The sequence below is a fragment of the Rhinolophus sinicus genome, chromosome 17 (genome assembly GCF_057876585.1).
Source record: "Rhinolophus sinicus isolate RSI-liver-muscle chromosome 17, RSI-T2T, whole genome shotgun sequence".
In the NCBI taxonomy this organism is placed as follows: domain Eukaryota; kingdom Metazoa; phylum Chordata; class Mammalia; order Chiroptera; family Rhinolophidae; genus Rhinolophus; species Rhinolophus sinicus.
The window spans coordinates 5,923,440-5,945,502 of record NC_142517.1 but is presented as its reverse complement, the minus strand read 5'-3'; the positions used below and the strand labels follow the sequence as shown (position 1 = coordinate 5,945,502).

Here is a 22,063-nt window from a genome sequence, read left to right as displayed (position 1 = left end):
CACCTTCATCAGCACTGCACTAAAAGTTGATGCAATGGTTTCCAGCACTTATAAAACATAACACTTATAAAAAATGCATTGAGCATTAAAATATATGTGTAGCAAAAAGGGCCTATTATAGCTGCAACAGAGTGGAAAACATACTGGATGCGGAGTCAAACACCCTTGATTTGAATCCAGATTCTGAGTCCCTTTAAGTGGTGAGCTTGATTTACACAGAAAAAGCTTGCACCTCAGTTTCCTCATCCATCAAATGGGCACAAGCACCCTTCACAGGGCTGCTTGGAGAATTCACAGGGCACTGGGTATAAAAGAGCTTTGTACAGAGTAAAGCGCTAGAAAGTGTGAGCTATTTTTATGACTCGATGTCAGATCATGCAACATTTAAAAGAAATTATCCTTTCTTCGTCCTGAAATTTTATATTCTTCCTGAATACATATGAGGTAGTACATCATAATTGAAACCAACTTTATGATTCAAAACTGCATCCAGTGAAATGTTTTTGAGGGTCCAGGATCATTCTGCATTTGACACTGGATTCTGTGTGACAGCAGCAGCATCATGACAATCTCAGAAACGTGAATGAGTATGGGAAACACAGGAGCCTGGTTTTAAGTGTAAATAAAGAGTAAAGACGAGAAGAAGCATCACACATTAAGAGAAAAGGCGGAGGAGGGAAGAGGGGTGGGTGGGTCGGGGTAGAGGACATAAGACAAAGTGGACCCATTTGCAAAGGCATGTGGCTTGGACGTACACTACACAGCCTGGCTACTAGCTGACACTTGCCCTCCATAAAAACATAAGACAACATTGTTTTCCAGACTATAAAAACCTCCGAGATGAATTCTGCCATATGTGTGCACGACGCCCCTCCCCCAGAGCCCTTGCGCCTGGAAAACTGAATTGAACACCACGTTTTCAAAGCGAGTTCTCAGTACATATACCACCAGTTTTACAACCTCTATCCTCAACACAAACCATTGAAGAACACATTTTCTCAGCGTGCCCAATGTAACTGTGCAATGGCCTCCCTTTCTGAAAGGACCGTGGGAAAAGCATGACACATTTCCACGTGGCCTTTACAAGGGGCAGGCATACCAGGAACATCACGAGTCAGGGGTCCCCTTACCTTGAGCCGTTCACCTGGTTAGGGTTACATTCCATCTTGATAGTGACCCTGGCTGGGGGTTGAGACAACCAGTCCTGCTGAGGGACGCGTGGGCTCATCTTGGATGTCTGTCCATAGTCGCCGGAGGAGGACGCAGTCATGTCCGTCTTGGCCAGCTGTGGCGTTCCGTAGGCACACTCAAACAACGACTGGTCCTCACTGACAACTGAGAGCGCTTCCTGGATGCCCAAAGAAACACAAGTCAGAGCACTCGAAGGACAGGTATGTTTCAGAGAGTTGCTGCCTTTAGAGCCGTTTCTCACTGGGACCACAGTTTAGGTCGTTTTATGGCCTCCATTTCTACCTTTCAAAAGAGAAACGTTGCTGGTTTCCTTGCCTCCAGACCATACGCGTTGGAACTGGCTGGCCTAGGGAAACTTTTACGCGGGTCTCCAAACACCCCAGGCTTGACTGGAGCAGTGCAGATAATACTCACTTTAATCTCAACTCGAGGAAGTTGAATTTCAAAGATCTTAGAAGACACCCAATTGCATGTGTCATTATTTGACAAATGCAATCTATAATTCAAGCAGACAGAGTACAGAATGGCCATAAAGATTAAAAAAAGAAATGTGACGGCTCACACCTACGCATCTGGTGGAATCGCCACATTCCCGGGAGATTTCAAGGATAGAGGTACTTAGAAGAAGATGAGGGGGAAAGGGAGCACCAAAGGACAAACATACAAAGATACGAGTTTTTCCACTTCTAAGTTATGAGCCGAAATGGAGTTTCAAGTAGTGCTTCCATGATGGTGAACATCTGGATGATAAATGAAACAACAACAACAAAAAATGCTGTGAATTATCCAGATGTCTCCAAATACCAGAATGTTTAAAATATCTAGATCCCTGAGTAGCTCTTTACCCCTCCCCCTTACTTTCTTTGACATCTGTGCTCTTTTGCATGATTTCGTAAGAAGAAATAGAAATTTGTCACTGGTGCGTCCTTCTTCTGTCCTTTCAAGTCACACAAGTGGCTGGCCTATGGCTCTGCTTATATTCGACCGCCAATTCAGCAAAGGCCAATTGGATTTGGAAATTCCAACAATGTGAGTGATACACTGTGCAGCAACTACACAGAGTAGCTATGAGACAATCCAATTTGAGTTACTATAATAGAAAAAAAAAATCCATGCAAAAACTCAGTTTTATTTCAGCATTGCTATCAGCAAGCAAGAAGCAAACGCTGGCTGTGTCACACACTTTTTAAAAATGGAAACCTTGGAGCCAGTGGCGGACTGTGGAGACCGTCTAGTTCAAACTTCCCCAAATGAGAAAATCTGAGACCCAGAAAGGCCCAGAATTTGACACGAGCTGGCAAGGTCAACAGGGAATCAGAGATGGAACGGGCTTTAGGCTCAATCATTTGCTCCCTCTGCCCCTGCAGCCTACAAAGCCCATCTTACATTTCCTGATTTGGGATATGTGTTTACAGTCACACTCCCTTCTTATTCTTTGAGTTGATAGTTAAATAAATAACGATGCTTCTGTTAGTAATAGAGCCTTATGAAGCAGCCTTTCTAAGATAGAAACCTCCCTCCCTTCCCAGAAGTATCATAATCTTTAGGGAACACATGCAGTTTCATAAACCCAACCCAGGGTGTACCTGGCCGCTCCCCATGCACCCCCACCTGCCCAAGGACCAACTCCTTTCACAGCTTCCCAAGTGCATAGACTTAACTGTGCAGTGCACCAGTCAGGAGGACAATGACAAAGGACAAACTCCACACTTTGGCTCTCAGAGTGGTGGCCACATGTTTGTGTATATGTAACACCCCAGCACCTCTGACTTCTTTAATATTCCTAGAATCATAGCCCTGTGATACTTTAGAAAAGAGTAAGCTGGGAGTTCCAACAGGAACACAAAGCATACAAAAGGAGAGGTTGTGCCAGCCAGAGAGCCAGCATGAGGTACAAGAAAGAAAAAAAAAAAAGGAAAACATCTTGAATGCACAGTAACACCAAGCACATCAACAGACAGCATCAAACGAGGCAGCAGCTTAGATGTTCAATGTGTGCAAACAGGCGTGGTAGGTGTCAGGGGAACCTGAGTGACATTTCTGTCTTCTGGTCGCAAATGGAGGGAAGGAAACTAAGGAATCTAAACTCACAGATGTGGGTTTAAAAGAAAAACTGGCATCATGGATTTGGCATTGTCACGCTAATTAACAAAGACGAAAACGACAGCTTCTTAAATCATTTTTGCAAGACAGAGTATCCTTTCTGGTAGCAGCAATGGAGAGCAAGGTTTTACACACTCAAAACAGGAAACAAGGCGGATGGCTGCCCCCTTTTCTCGCTGGGCCCTGTAGCTCCACCAAGGTTCCAGGGGAATAACATACTATGTAATGTTAGCGTTGGCTCACCGACGAAGAGAAACATGAATAACCATGAGATTTATATCAGAAATTGGCAGGAACAGGTTAGATATAAGAAAGACTTACTTTTAACTTATAAACAAAAAAGAAAGTGGCGTTCACAACACAAAGAGTAACAATGTTACAGTATTAATATTAATATCTCCCCAGGATAAAGTAGGATAGTCTTGCAAACACATCCAATGACCAAATAAATGTAGTATAAGATTTTAAAAGTGGATCGAAACATTAGAAGCAAGACAAGGCCACCGTGTGTGTTTGGAGGGGGAGGAACCCATTCTCACATCTGGCAGAGCATTATTTCAGCACATGGTTTTCTAAAGAAAAGAATCAAAGTTAATTGAGATCGATTTAGAAAAAAAATTACGAAAGCTAGAGAAAAGGGAGGGGAAGCACATCTTCTCTTTGTATCTTAAAATTCTCCTCCAAGTTGATATTGCATAAAAATGAGAAAGGTGATAGGATTCAGCACATCAAAAGTTGCTTTTGTTCACTAGAGGAGAAACAGTCTAAAAATGAGGAAGCTTCAGGATAAACATTTCAAAACGAATGAAGCACAGTCCACATCCTGGGAAGACAAAGCCGTCAAAAAGCCTGCTGCAGCATGACCCTATCTAAACCACAACTGTTAAACACCTGGGATGAAGTACGGGTCAGGAAAAGGAAACAAACAAATAAACAAAATCACACACAGAGACGCATGTTGATAATGGGGGTGTAAAAAGAAGCTGAAGGATGGTTTTCAGAGACCTGCTTCACAAGGATGGTCAATAAAATGAGCTGCTACTCGAGAGGAAAGCAGACAGCATGGCTACCGGGGCACCATCAGCCTGTGTTTGCTCACCCACTGACTTGGCTACCTTACAGGCCAGCTTCATCACCCCTCTGCCTCGCTGTGAATGACAAAGGCTGCTGCTAAGGACTCTCACGCCCGCAGCCCCCGGGACTTCAAAGCCTGGAGAAGCTCTAGGCAGAAGGATTAAAACCAGAGCAGAACTCTGAACGCAGGCTAGGTCACGGGAACATATGAGTCCCTCAATTCCAGCTCTGCAAGTGACTTTTCCTGGGCTTAACTGGCACTGTCCCTGCTTCTCTGCCTGCCTGCCTCCTGGCGTCCCTCCTCGTGGGAGGCCATCTCACCTACCTACCTGCCTACCTGCCAAAGGTGTCTGCAGAAGCCTTAGTTAACAAGGATAGGATATTCTCCCAGGACCTCCGGCCAGCTGCAGGACTTGGGAACTGCTCTGGCTGCTTTATAACAGAGAATTCAAAAAAGTCAGAACCTGGCATAAACGGGGCCTAATAATTTAATATGCCTGCCTCTGTGTTACTATAAAAAGAGCTGAACTTTAGATTGGTGTGTGGGGGTGCTTTTTTCTGTAGCTCCAGGAAAGTTAGGATAGTCTGATGTGGCAAGTGGCAGACGACCAATGCCATTTTTTATGCACTGATGAGAAACACGTAAATTCTAAGCAAATTGCTCCCAAACGGAAAGGTCCGCTGTGTCAGCGTGCAGTGTTTACTATTTCATGTGAATACTGAATACATCAACAACATATGAGGAGCAGCCCTTAGGATTTAGGTCATGGGATAACAGTTGACTGCTCGTTCCAGAAAGTGGGGAGGACCCAAAAAGAGATTCTATTTTGTACTGTAGGACTAATACACACTTCTGTTTTTAAGTAACTAGATTTGGGTACAACAAAGGGTTCAAAATGCTTAGACTAAAAACTAAAAAAAGAAACATAAAGGTGACTGTGCTTTGTACACCAACTGCCATTTCCAGCAACAGGGTCCCGACGCCTTTCAGTAACATGGATGTGTTGAGAGGATCCTTTATTTCAAGTAAAAGCATTAGGAAAGAAGAGTCTGGACTCAGATTTGCCTCTAACGTGTGCCCGATGGCTCAGAAAAATATTGTAATGCTAATACAGAGAACACAACATACTTAAATTTTCACGAAAATCCGGGCGTGGTGAAGTGTTGAAACCGAGACCACCGTAAAGCATGATGAGCTCTCTTTCCCAGCTGGAGTGCATGAAGCCTACGGAGGGACATGATGCTTACCCAGTTTTTAAACACTCAGAAGACGTCCAGAACGAGATGCCCAGAGCACTGGACCCTCAAATCAACCTTCTGTTTCCTCAAGCCTATGTGCCTCCAACGGTTGCGAGAAACAAATGGAGAAGTGAAGTGGAACCAGCATGCTAAGCTCACGGGCGTGCTGCTGCACAGAAATTCTAGCAGGAGACCTTGCAATGACAACACGGTGCCCGCTTCAGAAGGCCAAGTCATCTTAAACCGACAGCCTGCCTTGTCTTCTCAGCTCTCATCCCATTACAACCCAATGCAAAATTCTCCCTTAAATTGCTCTCGCACGTCATCAAGCAGAACTTGGTACATCACAGAGATCCTGGCACTGTGATCAGTAAGAGACTTTAGCCACTTTCTCTGGACTCATAAACAGCTGACCCATCACATCATAAACCAGGTTACATTGTGAAGCACTTTGCATGCAGTGTCGTTTTAAAGCCTATTTCACTGATTTTAAGATGCATTTTTCACATTTTACCTGCTCTGAAACCTTACATCTTATGTCTTGCCACCCGCATCTTACAATCAGTGACATGTCAGTGTATTGGCAGCTTTTATTCTTCCCGATGACAGGTAAAGTAATGGTTCATTTTATAACCAATGGCATCTCAAATTTTATTAACTAGGGTCATTCAGTCCTGACAGTAAGGTCAGTCGTCATTGCTGCCCATGGAGAAGAAGGCAGGGTTGAGAAGAAACGGAATAAGAACAGGGAGGATGAGATAGAAGCGGGGACTGTGTCTCTGAGTGGAGTCAGTCCCGGAGACGGAGACGCCGCACTCCACTCTCTGGGTATCATGAGAAGAAAGAGGAATGCGTCTCCTCCTGGTCTTCTCAGGGGTATGGAAAGAGCAGAGCTGTTATCACAGAGAAGAGACAGAGTCACTGAGAAAGAGAAGCTATAGAAGGAAGAGAAGGGTGAAGGTAAGGGAATAAATACCAAAATGCCCTGGATTTAGGATGGAATTAAAAGACCAGGACAGTAAGTGGAAAATCCTTTGGAAACCAATAAGGGACCTTCTAAGTACAACATGCTCCCCTAGGAGCCTAAAAGCTATGCAGCAATAGCTCCCAGATACGTCTCACTATTTCTCATGTAATGGTGTAAATGAACAAACCTGTTCTTTTCTTTGGTTCATCAGATTATTTGGGCCCAAACTAATAGCCATGTATTGGGGTGCAATCATTGTGGATGGATGCCTAACTTCTCTTAGCAAATAAGACTCAGGAAAAATAGGGCAAGTGGGAACACCATTTATAATATGCTAGAGCCACTGCCACTTGGCGGCCATTCATGGACATCTGCAGACCTAATGATATCGGAAAGCTATTTATTAGGCTGTCTCAAACCCAATTGTTTATAGCTTCTCTTCAAGGCAGAGAGCATGCAGGAGATGCTTCTGGAATGTCTACCCTTCATCACATTTGGAGAAGAAAAAAGCAAGACAGACAACGCACCGAGGGCAGACCAGCCCTCTCCACCATTCACCCAACATCCCACCCATCGCTCAGGAGTCTTCATTCTAAGTATCCAGATACAGCCACGTCGCATGTGACCAGAAACTTCACCTGACTGGTGTGTCTTTTATAATCACAATACCAAAAAAGTCAAACACTCTATGTTACAAATGCCTTGGCAAGATGGACATGAATCATTTTTGACATTATTTTCTCTTCTTAATTCTTCAGTGGAGGAGACATGAAAATCATATATTAGATACAGCATCCAGCTTTGTACTCACGTTTTTCTCATTTAACACATTGCTATTTTAGTCCTTCAAAAACATAAAAAATCTTGGATTAACCTCAAAGGAAAAATGTACGTAGGCAAATGAAGTCCATCTAAAGAGCGTATTTCCCCAATGTGATATCCCTTCAGTGCCAAAGAAGTTTGCAACTCCAGTCCAGCCCAGGGCTAACAGAGTGAATCCCAGGACGGGTGTGGAGGTGCATACACATATATGCGTGTGTTATACACACATGTATGTGCGTACACACGTATACATATACGCACGCATACATACATATATACGTTCACATATATGCTTGCAGGCATGCATACACACATACACACACAGGCACACATATACACATACATACCTATCTCTCTATCCTTATTATCTTTATTATGACGGCACTTTAGATGACCTGTCCATATTCCTTATCTGTTAGCATATCCACTAGGGCAGATGTTGCCTAAATGCTATAGAGAACCTGAATTCTTCCCTTTTCGCCTTTACTTGTGTCTTCCTTTCTCATCCTAGAAGGTGTGCTCCTTGGCCTCAGCATGTCCAGTCAGAGCTGCCGCTGGGTCCCCCCTGGCTGTCAATTGAGTCCCCCCTCTGAACTCACGGGATTTCTCCTTGGCTCTGCAATAGGTGTGGCCGGCCCCTAGAATTTCTTTGCTCACATACTTCTCCCCCTACTCCCGCCTTTATTAAAATGCAAGCATTTTCAGGGCAGGAGCCTCCCAGCATCACAATAGCTTCCTAGCATCACATGTTCGTGGCTAAATCAAGGGGCTGCGTACTTGCGAGGAATGGGTTGTGCAGCCAGCGATCGGGGATTTGGAAGCGAACTGCCATTGGCAATATATCTGCCGTCATATGATCACAGAGCACGTTATTGAGGGAATCTACAGAGCTAGGGAACATATGAAAAAAATAAATAAATAAGGCTTACCAGAAAATGAACTTTCCCCAAGTGAGGAGAGAAGCATGCAGTGGGGAAGCAGAAATTCTACAAATATTATAGAAGACTGGAGCTTTGTAGAAAAAGTTTCCAGCAAAGTTATGCTCCAGATAATGAAACTTAGATTTAAACGAGCCTTGAGGAATCAGAAGCCCAACAAACATAATTTTAAAACAACTCTCGTTTACTCGCTCAGTGCTATTCAGGACATTCTTTGAAACACTGGCAAGGAGAATGAGATGGGACTATTTAGCCCATCAAGCGTACAAGGTTTCAGATATACAAGATGAGTAAATCCTAGAGATCACAGTTCAGCATTGTGCTGTGGTTACCAGCCCTGTATTGTGTAGCTAAACATTTGCTAAGAGGCTAGATGTTATGCTGTGTTCTTAGCACAAAAAATAAATAAAGTAAATAGGGAGAGGAAAAGTCAACTTTCAGAGGGGATGGAGGTGTTTATGGCATTTGTTTCATTCTTATCTCCAAACTCATCCTGTATACATCAAATATGTCCAGTTTTCTGTATGTCAATCAAGGCTTAATAAAGTGGTTTAAAAAAAACAACACGAGAAACAATGTGTAAGTGATGTTAATAGATTCTTTGTTCTCCTGCAAAGAAACACACTTTTTTCCCATAGGCTTCTTTCCTTCTTTAGAAATGAACAAAAAGTGTAAAAACATGTGTGGAAACATCCTGTTTGCATGTTTTAAGCCCACTGGAGTGCGGAGGCTGCAATCTCCTCCAGGTCCTTCTGCACCCTCCTGGGTGGTGTGGGGCTCACACGCAGGACTTGGCTCTGTTTTTCTAATCACTGTCATCAGGTAACACTTGGAGAATATTCAACAGCCTTCATTTTTACCTAGTTTCATATACTTCATTTGAGATGCAAAGATCATTTTCTTTTCACTTAAAAAGTGAAATTTAGGATAAACATGGAGATGCACCAAAATGCAGGTGAAGGCAAGGCAAGGCAGAAAGGAATGGCCGTGGACTTGGGATCAGAAAACTGGAGTGTGAAGCGGGTGCTGCCCTTGCTCTCTGTATCCCCGGGGAACTTCTCTAGCCCTTGAATCCACTTTATAACAACTTCCCAGATGAAGAGCCATAGTGCACACTTGCATATTCAAGTGTAAGTAGGGCTAGCTGCCTTCCTCTTATTTGGGTCTCAGTTTCTTCAACTGTAAAAGTGGTGTTGAGAATAGCTGCCCAGCCCCCAACCAGGGGTGTTAAATAGACCAAATGAGCTCGTCTATGTAAAAGGTTTCTATGAACCTTAACGATGTATTTCAATTGTGGTCACATTATAGAAAGTTGGTGTGATTGACGCAAATTCCAACCATGGTTCAAGCCAATGGTTTGGCCCATCCGTTTCTAGTCATGTTCTTCCAACACGCAAGATGCCAGGAAAAGGGACATAGTCACTTATTCTTGGTAAGTGCTAAATTTAACCATCATGTATCTTTACCTAACATGGGATGAAGGATGAACGAGCATCTTTTATTGGTAAGGGTACATTTGTCACTTTAGCCCCATGTGATATATAGCCTTTTTGGTCCCTGGTCCAGTTCTACAGGGGCTTTTGCTTGTAATTCTGTGTTAGTTTGTTTGATGTCAACTAAATATAAGCTTCGTGTGGGAAGGAGCCCGGAGCCCCTGCTCAGACCGGGAGCCCCCGCTCAGACCGGGAGCCCCCGCTCAGACCTGGAGCCCCCGCTCAGACCTGGAGCCCCCCGCTCAGAACGGGAGCCCCCGCTCAGAACGGGAGCCCCCACTCAGACCTGGAGCCCCCGCTCAGACCTGGAGCCCCCGCTCAGAGCTGGAGCCCCTGCTCAGACCGGGAGCCCCTGCTCAGACCGGGAGCCCCTGCTCAGAAGGGGAGCCCCTGCTCAGAATGGTAGCTCACTCCCTGGCACGCTGTGGGCTTTCTCTTCCAGGGCTTTAGTGAAGGGAGGGAGAGAGGGAAGAGGGACCAGGTTCTTATAACGTAATCCCCATTTCTAGCCTTAGAATAGTACATGACACACAGCCAATGTTCCTCAAACCCCCTTGGGATGTGGGATCCATGATGCTTTTCATTTTAACTTTCCCTAAAACCTCACGAGGTTTCTACGGCAGCCTTGCTAAGCTCACGGAACTCCTCTAACCTTCTGATTTTTGAAGCTTACCCACCCAGGTTGGGGTCCAGGTGACTCAGGTTTCAAGCAGCAAAGAGGATGCTCGGAACAGAGCCCCCAGGTCCCCAGCTCCCTCTACTAGAACAGTCCTCTGAACACCAGGGGAGGGGGATGGCATCATCCCTTGCGTCTTCAGAAGGAGCTCCATGGAAAACAGGCAGCTCTCTGCTTGGCCTTTTCAAAACACACGTCCATCTGCTAAAAATACAGTGCGCTACACATCTGGAAGCGGCTCCTCCACGAAGCTCTGACACATGGATTCATTGTTTTCGATGAAATTCCAAGAATTTTATTCATGAGAAACTTTTGGCACAATGGAAAAACCTGGCAAGCGCCAGATAGAAGCAGATGTCCTGGCCTCCACCCACCGTCCTGTCGCTGGTTCAGTTCATGTTTATCAGGTGTCTATCGAGTACCTTCAAACTTTCAACCCAAAATTTCCCATGGGGGGGACATTATAACAGCCTTAATTGTTTTGTTTTTAAATTGATGCAGTTCCCCCCAAATGGGTGTGTCATACCAGGTTCAATATGCAAGTGTCAAGAAGGGCACATGCGAATTTAAAAGGAGTCACAGGAGCACAAGGTCCCCGGTTTGAGCTCCAGCTGCTGGCTCAGCTCAGCCACTCAGTGCCTCTCATGCCCTGGGGACCTTGACCTCCTATCTAGCAAACAAGGCTCTGGTCTACTGATGCTTCCTAAGGTCCCTTCTTGCACCAAAATGAAATCTATTTTATTAATATTTCACTAGTGACATTCTCTTCCTGCCATGTCCAAACTGCAAGCTCTTCCTTCTCCATCTTTGAGCAACTGTGTGGATAAGGTGAAAACCTATCACCTGTGGGGTTGCCAAAAGCTTAGGAGTTAACTGTAGGCTCTTTCCATGGGGCCCCTGGGTTTTAACTTCCCATGTCCCCGGCTCTCTTCTTCCGTCCTAACGGTGACAAGGTAGCCAGGACCCTGAGAGCTCCTTGCACATCTTCAAGTGTGGTTAGGATGGGCCGCCTGCTCGGGAACTCTGCGCTGTTCTGCACAGAAAACCCAGCAGTGATAATAAAATATAGTTCTACCAACTGAAAGTCTTACAGAAACGGGGGCTCTCGGGCGGGGAGAGGAGCACAGGTATGGAATCCCCACTATTTCCAAGGTGTTCTGGGGACCCCCTTCCTTTCCTTTCCATCCTATTTGTTGGCACAGGCTGCACGCTGTATAAAGCTGACAGGAACACGGACGTTTTCTTTTTCTTAGACGCCAATGCCCACTGTGGAAAGAGCCAAATGGTCACCCACTGTGAGGGTCCCACCCCTGCCAAGCCCTCTCACATCAGCCTTGAGTGATGACGCCTCCCTCTGCGGGGCTGGGAGGCCAAGCTTGTGCTTTGCAGACTTTCCAGCCCATAAATCTACTCTAGTTGCTGCACAGGAAGGGGACCGAGTAGCCAGGGTATCATAACCTTTATTCATGCTCTGGGCTGAGCTCATTCCTCTCCCATGATGCAATGTGGGGCTCTGGGGAGCACCCCAGCCTCAGAACGCTTTTCATGCACCATGGTACAAGTGGTTGCTGGTGAGTCTTCATTTTTTATGACTCTGGGAGCGTTGATTTCAAATCTAGTATGAATGATTAATTGTCAATGTGCCCAACAATCTCAGGCTACACATACATAAGTCATACCCAGCAGGGCTCCCTTGGGCCAGCACTTGAGCCCCCTGTAAACTGGTCTACTCTGGAAGTCACAAGTCCTCTGAGAATCTGCAGACCTGCTCATGCCGAAACCACTGTGACCTGCAGAATCGCTCCAGCCTGACAATCTTAATGATGCCTCCATCAGGGTCTACAGCTCGTTTTTTGGGTGGCCTCCTTCTTCGGGACCTCTTTACTGTCCACGTCTACCCATCTTTTCCATGAGAGAGAGGAACGTTCCAGCACCCGAGGCCACGATCACTCCTGTACAGGCCCCAAGAGGTACAAAGATACTTACTGGACAGGTGAGGGATGGACAATGCCTGTCAGGCCGTGTGGCCCATGCAGAGCTACCTGCTTTCAGAGGGGTGGGGTTTTCTAAGTCACCTACCCATCTCGTTTGCATAACAAGCCTTATGAGTGTGTCCCGTGGGCTTATGTCTACTTAAAAGGGCAGCTTATTTAGAACAGAAGATGATTTTCCTTCCCTGTCTCCCAGCCTAGTACACTTGCACTGACCCCTATTTGTAAGCTCAGGTGCACTTCAAATTAATTTAACAATTCAAACAAGGTGTAGAGAAATGTGCAACTGGAGGTCAGGAAGCCAGTTCTGCCACTGTTGAATCTTAAGCCGTAAGCCCCTGATATAAAAAAACAAGCAGACTGGAGCCCCTCTAAAGTCCCGGCCAAGCGGGGGTCAGACAGGTTCCCAGGAGCCCTGACGTCTGTGGCCAGATTTTTATTTATGCATTTGATGCTGGTGCCGTATTTCCACAATCACATCGCCTTACCCACTCAAGTGCAGGCAACAGACAATTTTTAAAATTCAAAATAAATACGTAAATTCAAGAGTAAATCAGAGCCTTCTTTTTCCAAGTGTGATTTGTAAGCACAGGTGCCTTTCAAATTAATTTGCACCTGGGACCTTGTTAAATGTGGAGAATACCCTCCCACCCACCCCCACACCCTGACCCCAAGCTAGGAATTCAGAATCCGGATTTAACAGATTAACAAGGTGAACTGCATGCACATTAACTTTTGAGAGCTGAGTTAGAAGGTGGCAGGTGCTCTGAAAAGAAAGAAAAGACAGAGCTGACTGAGTGGGACCAGGAATAGAGGGGCGGACCGATACTTTTAATGTGGAGTGGTCAGGGAGGTCCTCCTGGAGGAAGCGAGGTCTGACCAACCTTGAAGGGAGTGAGCCCAATGAATTCCTGGGGAGTGAACCTTCCAGGCCACAGCAACACCTAGGACAAGGCCAGAAGTGGACACTGGGGTTTGGGGATGGACAGTGGGAGGAACTGTGGCCACAGAAAGGTGGGAGAGAAGGCGCATGAAGGAGATGAGAAGGTGAGCCAGGTAAGGCTGAGCCAGGTGAGCCAGAGCCTGGCAGGCCACTGGCAGGACGTGGGTTCTACTGGGAGTGAAATGGGAATCTCACTAGATGTCTTGGCTGAACGCCCGGGAATTGTCTTCTTTCCTGAGATGTACTAATATTTTCCACCTCATAAGGGCTCTGCAAAGAAAATTCTACCCTTTAAATTGTATTATTTTCAAAACGAAACGTGATCAAATGCATGTAGGACGCACGCCATGTGAACACCAAAAGCCACACCTAATAAAACGCCCTGCGCCTTCCTGTGTCCGCTGTGCAACGGGAACCTGCAGTCGTTCACCATATAGAGAGACTGTGGGAAGCGGGAATGCGTGCTTTTCATTCACAGGAGCCGTAAACGGCCATGACCACGCGTAGAGGATTGGGCACGCATAGGAAGTACCTCACAGAGTCCCCCCTCCACCCTTGATACCTCAGGGAAACTGATCTCCAGAGGAACAGAGCATCCTCCTACCCTCAAAGCACTGGGAACCCTTGGAGCAGCCATGGGGGTGAGGCCCGCAGGAGCTCGGGGCAAATGGCACTCTGGGGTGTCACTTCTGTTCTGCTCACCTCACGCTGGAGTGAGGCACAGGACCAGCTATTTCCTCTTTAACCAGAGTGACACACTTGCTTTATAAAGGAGGCATTTATTTTATTTATTTGGTTTACGTAGAGTCGGCATATGATACTATATTAGTTTCAGGTGTACAATACAGTGATGTGACCGTTATGTACGTTACGATGTGGTCCCTGCACTAAGTCTAGTACCCGTCTGTCATTGCAGTGATCACACTATCACTGACTATATTCCCCTTCACCTTTCGCCCATCCTCCCACCTGACAACCATTAGTTTGGTCTCTGTTTCTATGAGTCTGTTTCTGTTTAGAAAAACTGCTTACTGCTCTCCTTGCCTACGGAGAACCCCAAGCCTCAGAGATCTACCTGGCAGAATGTGCCTCATTAAAAAGTGGTGACTGCCCTTTCGCTACTGAATCTTCCTCAGGTCATCAAGACTCCTACCTGCCCTCCTTTGAATCCAATTTCAACAGAGTACATCTTAGGGCTTCGAAACAAAATACCACAGACTGGGGACTTAAGCAATAGATATTCTCCCACAGTTCTGCAGGCCAGAAGTCCGAAATCAAGGTATTGGAAGGCTTGATTCCTTCCAAGGGCCGTGAGAGAAGGACCCTGGCTTGTGAGGGCCGTCTTCTCCCACTGTCTTCACCTCATTTCCCTCTATGCATGTCCATATCCAAATCTGCCCTCTTTTTAAGGACACCAGCCATACTGAGCCCACCCTAATGACCTCACCGTAACTGAACCTCCATAAAAGCCCAATCCCCAAATAAGGGCATGTTCTGAGGTCTGGGGGTTAGGACTCCAACATATGAATATGGGGCGACACCATTCAACCTGTAACCGCAGTAAACTCCCGGAGGGCAAAGACTGTGTCCATGTTGTTCACGGCTGGACCCTTGTGCCTAGTACAGTACAGTACCCGGCACTAGACTGAGCACTACAGGTCAGCAGTTCTCAAAGTGTGCTCCGGGGAACCCCCGGGGGTCCCAAAGCCCTGCTGCTCAGCACTGTTTTCATGACAAATAAACTAAGACATTATGGGCCTTTTCTACTCTCATCCTCTCACAGGCGTACAATGACGCTTTCCTGAGGCTACACAACACAGGACAGCAGACAGAATGTGGCAGCAGGCCCTAGAATCCAGCTGTCTGCTCTTAAGCCAGATTTGTGAAAATGTGAAACAATGGGGCTCTTCTCACTAAATATCTTTCTGGAAAATATAGCGATTTTTCAGAGACGTATGTTATTTCAATTAACAAATAATGGTTTTTATTGTTATTTTTAAATGAATTCATAAATAAATGATTCCATAACATCTCGGTTTTTCTAATTCAATGACTATCAATTGAGAGAACCCATCTAAGCAATTGCTCTTTAGTGTCCTCAGTAATTTTTCGAAGGGTCCTGAGACCAAAAGTTTGAGGACCGCCACTGTGGGGACGAACTGGCTAGGACACAGTCTGTCTTCTCTGAAGCAACCCACAGTCTGATGGCGATAAGAGGCTTTAGGAAGGACACATTTTTAGTAGCTAAGTGCCACAAAAAAGGAATCTTGTTGGCCAACCCCTTAACTTCACAACCGCGAGTTCTCATTTGAAAAAAAAAAAAAAAGCCACGCTAAGTCTCCCAGGATGGCACTTAGTGACGTGTTAACCTCAGAACTTAGACTTAAAAGACCAAGCGTTGGGGGACTGGAAATTTTATGCAAACAAGTACTAAGTGCTGGCCCCCTGCCTCTATCACTGGACAGAATCTACTAAAGAAGCAGGTTGCTCACCCGCTGCTAGCTACAGACTACCTACAAACCTCTGTTTCCAGCTGAGCCTTCTGGAAAGTGCTGTGTCTGCGGCAAAATGGGAGGAGGTCTGTGAAGAACTACAGACCAGGAAGGGACAGGGACACAGACCACCTACCCGCCAAGCTGGCTGCGCTTTTATTTTTATTTATTTATTTTACCCTAAGCCTAACTCTGGCTGTGCTTTTAGATCCGAGGCAGCTTGAGAAACCAGTTCTGGGCCCGCAGAGCTGCAGAGCCTGGTGCAGACGCCCATCGCCCAGCATGTAAACCTTGGAGCACCTGGCACATCTCTGGCTTGGCAGGTGGCACTCTCCAGTGAATGGTAGGGACCACTCTTTTTTGTTTTGTTTTAAACGAGCAGGTTGCTTTAATGTTAAAATTTGTCTGTTATACTTGGACTTGGAAGAGCCTCACTGTTTATATCCTTGGTAGGGATTGCATGAAGGTGTCTCATTTTAAAACAATTCTCAAAGGTATGTGATTCAAATAATATGTAATTGGGGCAACTGCCATGTGCAAAGCAACTATGGTGGGCATTGGTCGTAGGTATATAAAGATGGATTGTTCTCAAAGTCTGTTATTCTAGACAGACTGTAATTACTTTAATAGGGGGACAAAATACACTGGGAGAAAAGAAGAAGAGAGTCATCAGGACCGGGAGAATGCAGGCTCCCTGGGGGCAGACCTTTATTTTCCAGTGACTTTCCACCAGTGCCTGGAAAGTGACCTCACATGAGGCACACACTGTGAATATTTGTTGAATTCTTAGTATGTAAGTGTGATGCTAAGTGTGATGCTAAGTTTGTCAACTGTTTGGATAAGGAAGGGAGGAAAGGAGGGAAGGAGGAAGGGAGGGAAGAAAGAAGAAGGAAAAAGGAAGGGAGGGAGGGGGGAGAAAGGAACGAAGGAAGGAAGGAGGCAGGGAGGGAGGGACGGAGGGAGGACTTGGTGTACATGACCTTGAAGAACAAGATGAACTGGGCAAGCCGACCTGGTGAAGAGTGTGCTCAGACGCAGAACCAGAGAGGGAAAGCACCAACGGAGGCCCATCCTCTGTGAGTTGGGGAAGGCCCACAACAATGGGCGGGCAAGCTGTGAAGCTCAGGTGGGATCCATGACCTGGTCCTGGTTTCTGAGGCCTTGGATACCCTGTCTAAACATTGTCTTTCATGCTGCACAACATATGGGCTTGTTATTTCTATTTTTCCATATCCTCTCATTCCTGGTCTCCATTGTCTCACATCCTTCCCATCCATGATACTAACCATCTCGTCTGGTTTAGGATTATATCACTCGTTTAGGTAAGAAACGCACTTCAATATGTTTTAGTTTAAAAATTGTAATTAGGTTGTTTGTTTTTTTGTTTTTGTTTTTCATTAGCAGGAATGGTTTAATTTCCTACACAATGTACCTAAGCTGGCCTCACATGGGTTTGCAATCCTGGAAGCCCCACTGGCCAATGGGAGGGGATATGTGTTGGAAGCAAAACTGAAAGTCAGCAATTTAAAGAAAGTCAGATTTGAGGAATTCCGTCTATGGATGACCAATTGTCCAAATGATAAAAATGGCGCTGACAACCAGAACAGGCGCAGTGTTGATGGAGAATCAAATCTCGTGTATCGGGCCACGATTTGTATTAACCAACCTCATAGATAATTGATTTCATGGTGTTGGGATTATGGTCCCTTCTGGATGTGGGACAACTAATAACAAACTATGAGGTCATGTAAGGTCATGTGTAAACTAAAAACAGGGGCTTCTCCACAGGAATGATAATCCTGCCGTGTCACCCTTCTGCCCCCAAATGGAATCCATGCTCCCCATGTGCTTTGGCCCCTAGAGGCATGTGAGGCCTGCAAAGGCGGGGTCTGAAGCGTGATATCCTTGTTAACTACTCTTGCGGTCACTGTGAGTGACCTGGGCAATGAAGAAAACTTGCAGTCAACCAGAAGACGCAGGTTGACATGGCAGAGGAGGGTCTACATGACGTGGACATTGCCGGAAAACCCTTCTAATCTACTAATTCAAGGAACATTTGGGTGTGCTACTAAAAATTTGGATGTAGTCTCATCAGGTCCCTGAGTCAGGAGCTTGTTCTTTACGTGGATGAGGTCACACCTCGTGGTTCAGAGAAAGCTCCATCAGATGAAAGCAGACACAACACGCCACAAAGACCAAAAGCAAGAGGTGCCTCCATGTCAGACTCTTGTCTTTACATCCCAGGAAATACGCACACTACGAATTGTGCCCTGGAGGGGATGAGCCGCGGGTCTTGCTCTGTTGAACCAAACAAACCTCTCTCCTCCTAGCTGGCCCCACATCGTCTATATAAGGTATATCCCCCAAAAAGCAGTCAGACACCAACGTGTGAGATCACAAACACAGATTTTCAAAGAGCAAGGGCATTATCCGAACACGGCAGGTATGGCAGGCAGCAGGTGTGTCTGTGGGGTTGGAGGAGGAGGAGAGGAAGTGAGACGGGATTTGAAACATGACAACGAACACAACCTCAACAGACACACAGCAAAGGGTCCTCTCACGATAAATGTCCTCTCCGCAAATTGCTAGTTTTAAAGGACTTGCATCTGAGGTCAGAAAGAAATCCATTCATTTGCACCCTGACGTTGGAGCTCCAAGAATTGAGTCAGTAGTTATGCCTCAGGGCCCAAACGGCAGAAAAGAAACACATATGCAAGTCCCACAATCAATTGGTTAAGTCTAAGTAAAGTCCACATACCGGGGGGAAAAAAAAAAAAGTATACTTTTCTGGCATACGATGAAGAAATCGGACTAATTAACAAAACATCCAAGTACACTTGCAGCAAGTGTGTGCGTGCGTGTGTGTGTGTGTGTGTGTGTGTCAGCCAAGAACACAGGCTACGAGCACACCCAGTAATGGTCGTTCACAGCACAGCCTGTTACCCACTCCGGGAGTTACTCAAGCCTTTGTCTTTCTCCTTCCAGCTTCCTGCCTTCTTAAAACATTCCACTGGCCACCAGCCAATGATACGAAGCTGGTACAGAAAGGGAGGAAAGGGGAGACTGCTCTTGGTCCACATGGTGACTTATTACTACTTCAGGGGAAAGATTTGTGGGCGACAGCCAGAGAAAGGGGTCCGTGGTTTATGTGGATTAGCGCCTTTCTCCTCCCCCGGCAGGCCACTTCGCCAATAGTGCTTATCTCCTCCCTGACTTCTTATTCTCTCCCGTTGGCCTGTGAAGCTTCTCTGAAGATCTGTGCAATGGAAAACATGTGTGCTGCTCTGGGTATGGAGGGGAAATGGGGTCAACATGGCATAGATACTGTGAAGTTCACTGTTTTCTAAAGGCACAAATTAAACTTGAGCTACGCGAAGATTTTAAGCATTCCCAAAGCCCTGGCCCCGGGTGCTAAAAACTTTTTCCTTGACAGGAATAATGGAATGAGTTTGAAGGTCTGTCTGTCCTGCTCAGCACAGTCAATGATACTTGAAGAAATGTCACAGCAGATGCAAGAATGGAACATCTAAATTCCCCTTTGGCAACTGCAATCCCAAGGGAGCCTTGGAGGGTTTTCAGTTCAACCCACACACCATGACAGCACCCCAAATAAACCTGCCATCTTGGCAAGGGCAGTGTGTGCTCACTGACAGTGTGACTTGAAAACCAGCTCCCAGCCCCTTGTCCAACCTGAGACCCCCTGATGGAACCCAAGATGCCACTGAGGTCACCTGATCAGCTTCCACTGTAGAAGCATTTGTAAGAAAAACGGTTTCGGTGAGAGAATCCAAGCAACATGTGCCCAAGTTCATTCTCTTCTTTAGACTCCGGACATATTTGTTTTTTATATTATAGCTATCAGCCCTGAACTCATTAACCCACAGATGGAATATCTACTGACATTACTCTGTGCTGTGCCCTGCAATACAATTTCAGTAGCTCTTTCAAGAAAACCTGGGGGCTCCAGCCACCTGCTATTCATACGCTACGATCTTGAGAACCCCCATCTCTCTCAAATGGGGACTTCACAGAAGTTCAGCCACAGATGCTCATTAATGTCATCTACGTGAGCTGGGCGCTAACGCTTCGGAAGATCCTGCTTTCTTAGAAAGATGAATGAGGACATATGGATATAATTAACTGCATTTTGTTTTTCCCTAGAATCATTTTATTTCTTGCTTTGGACTATTCTCTTTCTTTCCTTTTAGGAAATATTATGAAATATTTCCTTTTGGGTGATAGTAATTGGTAAGAAACACATTTTAAAACATACTGAACTATTTTTTCATATTTATGTGCAAATAAACTGAGTGAAAAACAGAACTTATAGGCAGCTTATATGCATGTCTTGCTATTACTTGAGAAAAGAAAATAAGAGTACAGGCTTGGTGTCTGTGTTAATGAGGTGATACTGGAGTAGGAGTTATAACCCCTCAGATTCCCTCCTGTATTCATGTCTGTATCCCCAGGGCCTACCGCACAATCACTAAATGAATGCAGCCCTACTAGGCGGCTTAGCCTCTCCGCAGCTCAGTGTCCTTATCTGTAAAATGGGGATAATCCCTGCATTATCTGTCTTATCTGCTCTGATCTATACAACACTTAATACAATGTCTGGCCTGTAATAAGTACTCTATAAGTCCTCTCTATCATTACTGCTCTTGTTGTTACTTATACTTGATTACTGTTCTTGAAAGTGAGCTAACATATATGAGTAAATGTGACAAATTACTGGCAGAAAGAAAGGCCTAGCAAGGATTCTATATCCTGGTCTGTAAGCTTTGTCTAATCAACCAAAGTTGTACGATTCTTTTTCAAAATTATTTCCATTAATATAATGGAAATAGTAAAAACTCATTAACTTGTAAGGATCAGGTGTACTTCTTTTCCTGTCTTAATTCCATTCCCCTTACCAAATACCTATTGGACAGGTACACACGGGATGACTGAAGGGATACAGAAACAGTAATACCAGCCCTCACTGAGTGGTGGGGTCTCTTTCCCTCCACATTTCCATGTCATAATTCCATTTGTCAAACTGCTTCATAAGCAAAACCCTGCACAGGAACCAAATGACATTGCCACAGCTTTCAGGCTACAATGAAGAAAATTAAATATGCAACCAACTTTGGCAGCATTACATGCTATTTATTTCTTTTTCCAAGAGTCTATTAAAATCACCACACAGTAAGAGTAGAAGATTTAAAGTAATGTGCTTGTTGAGCCCACATCAAGTACTAAAAAGAAAGGCCAGAGAAAGACAAATACCATATGATATCACTTATATGTAGAATCTAGAAAATGAAAAAAACGAACAAACAAAACAGAAACAAACACATAGCTACAGAGAGCAAATTGGTGGTCACCAGATGGGATTAGGCGGATGGGTGAAAAAGGTGAAGGGACTAAGAGGTACAAATTGTCTGCTATGAAAAGTCACAGGGATGTAAAGTACAGCACAAGGAATACAGTCAATAATGTTGTAATAACTACGGATGGTGCCAGGTGGGGGTACCAGACCTATCGGGGTGACCACTTTGTAAAGTATATAAATGTCTAACCACCATGTTGTATATTGTGCACCTGAAACTAATATAATAATATATGTCAACTGTACCTGAAAAATAAATTTAAAAAATTGTTTTCAAAAAGGCCACCATGGAAGACAGAGGAGGGGGTTGGGTTTGGAGGGAGGATCACGTGATCTGCTATGAGCACGGCAGGTCACAGGTGCTTTTCAGGCGTTGAAAAAATCTGAAAGTAGTTCACCTTCCTACCCAATCTCTTTTTTCCACAATAGGTTTATTGGATACGAATATTTCCAAGCGCAACTAGAATTGCTTTTCATCATTAACAAACAGATGGGGTTTTGACTCACGTTCCCTCTTTCTGGCCAATGAATTCTCAGATTTTTAATTTTAATATTCAAGTTTGGGAAAGAGGAACATTAAACGAAAATGAAGCAATCATACTAAACTATTTTACTTGTAGAAAGCTAATTATAGCTTGGTCATTGAGCAACTGTATGATTTGATTAGGGTCTTTAATTAGATTTGATATTCACTATGAATGTGTGGCAGATTTCCTTGGAGAAGTAGAGATGGGATAAAACATAAATGTTTAGTGTCATTGAA

At 45.1% G+C, this 22,063-nt stretch overlaps 1 protein-coding gene across 11 annotated transcripts in view; it reads right to left on the bottom strand.

Moving 5' to 3' along the window:
* ERG (ETS transcription factor ERG) overlaps positions 1-22,063 on the bottom strand; it is a 253,703-nt gene that overhangs the window by 62,809 nt on the left and 168,831 nt on the right. For all 11 annotated transcript variants that reach the window (XM_088794626.1, XM_074325300.2, XM_088794628.1 and 8 more), the window contains one exon: positions 1,131-1,348. In XM_088794626.1, the coding sequence (XP_088650752.1) occupies positions 1,131-1,348 (218 nt within the window). The remainder of the gene's footprint in view (positions 1-1,130; positions 1,349-22,063) is intronic.